The 8,809-nt window shown below is 40.8% G+C and overlaps 2 protein-coding genes across 2 annotated transcripts in view; one reads left to right on the top strand and one right to left on the bottom strand.

Annotated features, from left to right (window-relative positions):
• The window catches only part of LOC106883138 (ankyrin repeat and SOCS box protein 13), a 58,876-nt gene that overhangs the window by 17,988 nt on the left and 32,079 nt on the right, over window positions 1–8,809 (bottom strand). The window lies entirely within an intron of this gene.
• LOC106883136 (protein pigeon) overlaps window positions 1–8,809 on the top strand; it is a 39,290-nt gene that overhangs the window by 2,803 nt on the left and 27,678 nt on the right. The window contains exons 4-13 of the mRNA XM_052976540.1: window positions 107–151; window positions 880–1,053; window positions 2,275–2,321; window positions 2,422–2,604; window positions 3,458–3,507; window positions 4,228–4,268; window positions 4,956–5,065; window positions 5,939–6,002; window positions 6,576–6,653; window positions 8,537–8,629. Of these exons, the coding sequence (XP_052832500.1) occupies window positions 107–151; window positions 880–1,053; window positions 2,275–2,321; window positions 2,422–2,604; window positions 3,458–3,507; window positions 4,228–4,268; window positions 4,956–5,065; window positions 5,939–6,002; window positions 6,576–6,653; window positions 8,537–8,629 (885 nt within the window). The remainder of the gene's footprint in view (window positions 1–106; window positions 152–879; window positions 1,054–2,274; window positions 2,322–2,421; window positions 2,605–3,457; window positions 3,508–4,227; window positions 4,269–4,955; window positions 5,066–5,938; window positions 6,003–6,575; window positions 6,654–8,536; window positions 8,630–8,809) is intronic.

Genomic DNA, 8,809 nt, shown 5'->3' with positions numbered 1-8,809 from the left:
ATTAATGGTTTTTACATTTGTTTTTCTCTTTTAATTTTTTTGTTCATTTTCTTTGCCATGAGTTTGATAGGTCTGTAAATTTTTGTCTATTTTTCTCTCTTTGAAGCTTTTACAATCCTAACTGAAATGGTTGATGAATTTGCTGGCCAAAGTGAGTATCTTTCACAGTTTTATTCCTCTTTGTTCTTCAAAGCATTTTAAATTCTCTTAAATTTTCTCACCTTCAAAACTTATTGCATTATTTTTTACAATTTATTACGTTTGTTTAGCATGATTTCGATATCATAGGCGCAGGAGTGGCTGTGTGGTAAAAAGCTTGCTTCCCAACCACATAATTCCGGGTTCAGTCCCACTGCATGGCACCTTGACCAAGTGTCTTCTACTATAGCCTCAGGCCAACCAAAGCCTTGTGAGTGGATATGGTAGGCAGAAACTGAAAGAAGCCTGTTATACATGTGTGTGTGTGTGCATGTCTTTGCGTCTGTGTTTGTTCTCCACCACTGCTTCACAATCAGTGTTGGTGTATGTATGTATGTATGTCCCTGTAACCTAGCGGTTCAGCTAAAGGGACTGATTGAATAATTATCAGGCTTTACAAAAGAATAATAAGTACTGAGGTTGATAAGTTCGGCTACAATTTTTCAAGTTAGTGCCCCAGCATGGCAACAGTTGTAATGACTGTAACAAGTAAATTTACCATAATCAGTTTGTAAGAATTATCAACTGATTATAGTACATTCAGACAAGCATATTCACTTATAGCCCTAGGCTAAACTGCTTTATAAAATTGGATTTTTGACATAAGTTCCAATGATTTTTGTTAAACAATCTGCTTTGATGTTTTAATTAATTTAATTTCTTTCTGTCAATTTATTTCAGAAATTTACACAGCATTTTTGGCTGAGATTCTCACCCCAAATCGCTTGTTTTCACTAAATATCGAAAGAGTCAATTTCTTGAAGGTCCAATTTTTGCATCTGACCAATAAGACTGGCCAAGAGAGCGAGTTCTCTGATCGTCAAGCATACATGCTTGTATTCTTGCACAAAGAATGTGAGTTAGAATTTATTTGGCATTTTTGTTATAATTTCTATATTAAGGCAGTGTTAATCAATCATTTTTTTCTACTCTAAGCAAAAGGCCCGAAATTTTTGGGAAGGGGGTCAGTTGGTTAGATCGACCCCAGTATATAACTGGTACTTAATTTATTGACCTCTGAAAGGATGAAAGGCAAAGTCGACCTCAGCGGAATTTGAACTCAGAACGTAAAGATAAACGGAATACTGCTAAGCATTTCGCCTGGTGTGCTAACGTTTCTGCCAGTTAGCTGCCTTGCTGTGTTAATCAAGGCAGTAAAGTAAAGGCTTGATGCCGAATGAGAAAAATAACAAAACAAAAACAAAACCCTTTAATTTTACATAATGCATACAAACCAACAGACAGATATGCATGCATACATAGGTACATATACATGCACGCACACATGCACATGTCCACAAACACATTCACATACATACATATCTACAGACAAGTAAGTATTTATCTAACTTTCTAAGCTGTCTTTTCAGTGTTTGAGAATTCTTTTATTGTCTGTAGAATGCCACCTCACTCGTTGCTTCTAAGTTTGTTTGCAGAATGTCCTCACATTCCAAAAGCTATTATTTAGCACTATAAAATGACAGTAATTGTTATCAGTTCTCATCATCATCATCATATAATGTCCATTGTCCATGCTGGCATGGGTTGGACAGTTTGACCATAGCTGGCAAGGTGGGGAGCTGCACCAGGCTCCAGTCTGATTTGGCACGGTTTCTACAGCTGGATGCCCTTCCTAATGCCAACCACTTTACAGAATGTGCTGGGTGCTTTTATGTGGTGCCACATGGGTGCTTTTACATGGTGCCACATGGGTGCTTTTATGTGGCATAAGACTGGGGTTTGACCTGGCTTTCAGAGCATATAACAAAGATTACAAACTACCTCACCCTACCTTCCCACCGTATGTGACTCCAGGACTGACTCATTTACGACTGAGTGGACTGGAGCATCATGAAATGAAATGTCTTGCTCAAGAACACAACACTGCCTAGCTCAGGAATCAAAACCATGATCCTATGATCATTAGTGCAACACCTTAACCACTGGGTCATGTACCTCCATGGAGTATTAGATGAGACTAAATAATTTTAGATATTTCTATTCCGGTACCTCCCCATTCTTCACATGTCTACCTTTGCAGACTCTTTTATAAATAATTGTTTCTCTCTGTTGCAGCTATTGGGCTTTACCATATTCCTTTAGCCAGAGCAGAAGATGCCATGGTTGGTGCTATTGTTTTTATTTGTTATTCTTTAATTTTTGTCTCATACAAGAATTGAAGGAATAGTTAGTCTTAATAACTTATCGATTCTCTCTCTCCAGATAATGAAACGTCAACCAGAGAAAGAACAGCTAATCGGAGAGTTCTTGTGGTCTTCCTGGGACGTCCATAACCAGCGACTCCACTACATTTACCATCAGCATGATGACAGCGTTGGTTACCGAAAGTTCCATACCATTCTCTCTACATTACAGTTCAGCGATAATGGCAACTACGACAGCATGGTGAGTCAAGCATTGCATAATATAATGGTAACGCTGCTACTACTACTACTACTACTACTACTACTACTACTACTACTAGGTTATGGGATAAGTTGATTACATCAATCCCCAGTGCTCAGCTGGTACTTCATTTTGTCAGCCCCGAAAGGATGAAAGGCAAAGTGGACCTTGGCAGAATTTGAACTCAGAGCATAAAGATGGACTAAATGCCACTAATCATTTTGCCTGGCATACTCTTTTATTCTTTTACTCTTTTACTTGTTTCAGTCATTTGACTGCAGCCATGCTGGAGCAGCCCCGCCTTTAGTCGAGCAAACCAACCCCAGGACTTATTCTTTGTAAGCCTAGTACTTATTCTATCGGTCTCTTTTTTGCCGAACCGCTAAGTTACGGGGACATAAACACACCAGCATCGGTTGTCAAGCGGTGTTGGAGGGGACAAACACACACACACACACACACATATCTATATATATATACATATGTACGATGGGCTTCTTTCAGTTTCTGTCTACCAAATCCACTCACAAGGCTTTGGTCGGACTGAGGCTATAGTAGAAGACACTTGCCCAAGGTGCCACGCAGTGGGACTGAACCCCGGAACCATGTGATTGGTAAGCAAGCTAGCTCACTTTCTTAATAATAATATTAGTAGTAGTAGTAGTAATGATAATAATGGTTGTGTATATGAAGACCTCAGTTGTAGCCTCCTTGCACCCTCCACCATGACTCAACAATAGATTAAAAAATTTACCAAACATTGAGAGATGGTTTTTTTTTTAATTGATTTCCCAGCCATTGGCATCAATTAAACCATTTTACCAAATCTAAAGAATTTTATCTTTTCTATCAGATTGATGTCCCACTGAATTTTCCAATTCCATTTATGTCAAAGACCAGCAGGTAAGGAATGTTTATTTCTATGAAAGACTTATGGTTAATGGGTTAGGGTTAAAGACTTATGGTTAAAGACACTTCACCCATGACTTTCTTAAGACTACTTTATGTAATGTGTATTTCGTTTTAAAGGTTGTAAGATATGATTTGAGAGAGATTTGGCTGCTATTTCTAGTCAAGGGACCTGCCTCATAGAAGCTCCTTTGTCGACTTGTTGTTCTTGGAACCATTGTTGTTGCTGTTCTGTAACACCAGATCTGCTCTGATTGATCTGATTTATGAACTAAGAGGTTCCACTTATGGCCATCCATGAGAATCTGGGGAAAGTGGTCTGGGATGGTAATGGGAGTTTCTGGGGGAAACTAGCCTGTGACAGTAGTGGGGGAATTGGCCTGTGATGGTCGTGGAGTATGTGGGGGAAAGTAGCCTGTGACTGGTTTAGGTGCTAATTCTAAAATGTCGAGTGATTGCATATAAAGGAGATTCCTTCCTTGTTCTATAATTTTGTTCTTCTTGTTGTTGTTGTTGCTGCTGCTGTGCTTTTTGTCATTTACTGAATGCTTTTTTTTGTTTTTTTGGTTTTGAAAATATGAATTTATATGATGTACAAATTTATGCCATGATAAAAGCATGTACAGACACACACACACACATACAGCTACAGACACAAATACACACATACTCACACAATCTTTCACTGATATTTCTCCTTCTTTTATATTACAGACCAGTCTACATTGACATCCCTCTGTGTTCTGTTATTCCTGGTAATGTTCACCTGCTTCTTTATTATTCTCATTATTATTATTATTATTGTTATTATTAGTATTACTAATGTTATTATTAGTATTATTACCTTCGTTATCATCATTATTAGTAGTGAAAAGCACCCACACTGGCATCATGTAGCAAACACCCATGCTGGTGCCACATTGAAAGCACCCATGCTGGCATCATGTAAAAGGCACCTGAGCTTGTGCCACATAAAAGGCACCTGTGCTGGCATCTGGTGATGGTGTCAGGTTGAAAGCACCTGTGCCAGCGTCACATAAAATGCACTGGTGCTGGTGCCACATAACGAGCACCTGTGCTGGTGCCGATAAAAAGTACCTGTGCCAGTCCCACATAAGATGCACTGGTGAAGGTGCCACGTAAAAGGCACCTGTGCTGGTGCCACATAAAAAGCACTGGTTCTGGTGCCACATAAAAAGCACTGGTTCTGGTGCCACGTAAAAAGCACCTGTGCTGGTGCCACATAAAATGCACTGGTGCTATGCAAAAAGCACTGGTGATGGTCCCATGTAAAAAGCTACCTGTGCTGGTATTACATAAAAAACGCTGGTGCTTGGTCCCTTAATAATAGTATTGGTGATGGTCCCTTAGTAATAATAAAAATTTATTTATATCCCATTGAAACACTTCACTGACATGTGTCATCCTCTTTATATTTCTAGATCGTTCCATTAACTTAGAAGTGATAACAATGCCCAATGGTACCTTCTGTATTTGTTACCAACCAACTCTGTCTCAGAATCAACCTCAAGCAGTAACCCCTGAAGAAAAAGTAAGCTAACCCTATGTTATTTTTTTTTTTCTCCCAAGTTGAAAGTTTGGTGGTTCATATCATATTACTGGTAGAGTGTTGCCATGCTGTTGACCAGGGATTAGAACTCTTGAATAACACCATCTGCCTCGATCTAGCTTGCTGTCAATTATTATCTTGTGGCTATATCAAATCTTTTGAGTTTCTATGTATGTATGCATCAACGTCAGTATGCCCCATGTGCGCATGCATGTGTGTATATGTGTGTGTGTTTGTGTGAACATGTCATCTGTGTGTGTGAATGTTTGTGTCAACATGTTCTGTGTGTGTGTCTATGTGTTTCAATGTGTCCTCTGTGTGTGTGTGTGTGTTTGTGTCAATGTCCTATGCGTGTGCATGTGTGTAAGTGCCTTCAAAGTTTCTCAGAGAAACTTCGGTAAACCTATTTAGGGTTTACCTGAGAACATTTTCATTCCCATTTTATCCTTTCTACCAGCGTCGCCTTACTGGCACTTGTGCTGGTGGCATGTGAAAAAACATTCGAGCGATGTCGTTGCCAGTGCCACTGGACTGGCTCCTGTGCAGGTGGCACATAAAAAACACCATTTTGAGCATGGCCATTGCCAGCACCGTCTGACTGGCCCTTATGCCGGTGACACGTAAAAGCACCCACTATACTCTCGGAGTGGTTGGCGTTAGGAAGGGCATCCAGCTGTAGAAATTCTGCCAGATCAGATTGGAGCCTGGTGTCGCCTCCTGGTCCACCAGTCCTCAGTCAAATCGTCCAACCCATGCTAGCATGGAAAGCGGACATTAAACGATGATGATGATCTTCTTACCTTTTTTTCCTTCTTCATTTCCACAATTCTATGCTTTTTGTCCTCATCTCTCCAGGAACACAACATTACTGATGAAGACTTGGTTGATGTCACATATTTCGTTTGTTTGGTCCACCATGGTGAGTCAGTTTTTTAATGTTCTTCATCTTCATCAATGTAACAATTTATTATGAAACCCCTCAATTCTACGTTATGCTTCCACTTTGAGATTTTCTCCTCTAAATCTTCAACAGATTCAACCCCTTGTTTTTTTTTGTTTTCTATTCTTTTACTTGTTTCAGTTATTAGACTGTGACCATGCTGGAGCACTGCCTAGAAGAATTTTTAGTCAAATGAATCAACCCCAATCCTTTTCTGTTTTGTTTTCTTTTAAGCAGCAGATATTTATTCCATTGATCTCTTTTGCCGAGCCACTAAGTTATGAGGATGTAAACACATCAACACCAAGTGTCAAGTGGTGGTGGGAAAAAACACAGACATAAGGACACACACACACACACAAATATGATGGGCTTCTTTCAGTTTCCATCACAAGGCTTTGGTCAATCTAATGCTATAGCAGAAGACACTTGTCCGAGGTGCCATGCAGTGGGACTGACCCCAAAACCTTGTGGTTGGGAAGCTAGCTTACCACACAACCATGTCTATGCCCATTTGTTGTTATTATTTTCTTTTTACTTCTTACATTGCAGCCCACACTTTGCAAGGTTCAGTTTCCAAGATCCCAAAACACGATGCCACAAGACGTCGCATTCTTTTCACATGGTTTAGTAAGTGTTGCATTTAATTCTTCCTGAAATTCCTGTAAAACAGTTATTTTTATGCAAAGTCTTTCTCTTTTTTTTATTATCTCATTGCTGTTTATTTGCCTTTTCTTGTGCCGGTGGCACGTGAAAAGACATTCAAGCGAGATCGTTGCCAGTGCCACTGGACTGGCTCCTGTGCAGGTGGCACGTAAAATGCACCATTTTGAGCGTGACCATTGCCAGTACCTCCTGACTGGCCCTCGTGCTGGTGGCACGTAAAAGCACCCACTACACTCTCTGAGTGGTTGGCGTTAGGAAGGGCATCCAGCTGTAGAAACTCTGCCAAATCAGATTGGAACCTGGTGTAGCCACCCAGTTCACCAGTCCTCAGTCAAATCGTCCAGCCCATGCTAGCATGGAAAGCGGACGTTAAACGATGATGATGATGATGATGATATCATCATCATCATTCCCATCATCCTCAGCTTTATCATCATTGTTGTTCTCTTCACACCAAGAAGAAAGACACAATCATTAAATGTATGATGAAATGGCTTCCCTTATTTGGTTATTCGAAATATATTTGAAATATATTTGAAATCCATAAAGGCCAAGACTTTGTTTTTTAATATTCCTGAATTGATAAAATGTGGGGCTGGGTGGGGAAATATGATCTTCAGATGTTGAGTCTCACAGAAGCGATGGCAAGGAACTGAGACTTTTGGCAATTTGCTGTGCTTGAGAAGACGCGTCGAGGTAAATGAAATTGTATTTGTGACCAGTACTGGTGACATGTGAAAGGCACCCATAGGGCCACATAGGCACCCAAGTGACACATAGAAGACACTCAGTTCATTCTGTGGAATGGTTGGCATTAGGAAGGGCATCCAGCTGCAGAAACCAAGCCAAAACAGACTGAGGGCTGGTGCAGCTCTCCAGCTTACCAGTTCCAGTTAAGTTGTCTTACTGATGCTAGCATGGAAAGCGGATGCTAAATGATGACGATGATGATGATGATGTAGCAGTGGTTTGAAACCTAACCACTTGGCAACCAGTCAGACATCATGACCAAACCGCTATAGTTTCACATGTTCGGTCTATTAAGCAACCAATCGGTGTGAAGCTGTTGCGTGATTTAATCTTCTAGAATCTTCTTGACAGTCTAGCTGTGAACTTCACCTAAATAAGTTGTAGGGATCTCGTATAAAGAAGGGGGTATGAACATCACAACATGGTCAAAATGAGAAAATTAGCGAGAAGTCAGGCTCACAGTGGTTATCTCCCCTAGTTTGTTGTGCCCTCTGCCAATCCATAAACCACAATTTGTGATCATCTCATCCATTTCTCTTTTTGTTTTTCTTGCCGCAATGTATCTAGAATCATGGTGGCACAATGGCCCAGTGGTTAGGGCAGCAGACTTGCGATCATAGGATCGCGGTTTCGATTCCCAGACCGGGCGTTGTGAGTGTTTATCGGGCGAAAACACCTAAAAGCTCCACGAGGCTCCGGCAGGGGATGGTGGCGAACCCTGCTGTACTCTTCCACTACAACTTTCTCTCACTCTTACTTCCTGTTTCTGTTGTGCCTGTAATTCAAAGGGCCAGCCTTGTCACACTGTGTCACGCTGAATATCCCCGAGAACTACGTTAAGGGTAGACGTGTCTGTGGAGTGCTCAGCCACTTGCACGTTAATTTCACGAGCAGGCTGTTTCCGTTGATTGGATCAACTGGAACCCTCGACGTCGTAAGCGACGGAGTGCCAACAAAAAACAAAAGTATCTAGAATCAGATTCTCAAATATATCTCTCCTTTGTTTTCTTAACCATAGAAATACAATTTCAGGAAAAGTTTGGCTGCTATTTCTAACAGGTTGACCCTTACAGTAATATTTCCCATTATCGTTACAGATGGATACCTGGTGGTTAGTCTCCCAGGATTTTTCACTCACCTCCTCAACGTCAGTATTGAATACGAACCGTGTAACCACATCCTGTTGCACAGTAAGTGGGTTCACCTCCATCACTTCTTACTCTCTTTTTTACTCTTATTACTTTCAAACTACTCTCTCTGTTTCTCCTACTCTCTCTTCCTCCCACTCTCTTTTCCAGTCCCACTTTCTGTCCGTCCCTCCTACTCTCTGTCCGTCCCTCCCACTTTCTGTCCACCCTCCCACTCTCTGT

The sequence above is a fragment of the Octopus bimaculoides genome, chromosome 24 (assembly GCF_001194135.2).
Source record: "Octopus bimaculoides isolate UCB-OBI-ISO-001 chromosome 24, ASM119413v2, whole genome shotgun sequence".
Lineage (NCBI taxonomy): Eukaryota > Metazoa > Mollusca > Cephalopoda > Octopoda > Octopodidae > Octopus > Octopus bimaculoides.
The sequence above is the reverse complement of the archived record's forward strand: the minus strand, read 5'-3'. Positions and strand labels throughout refer to the sequence as shown.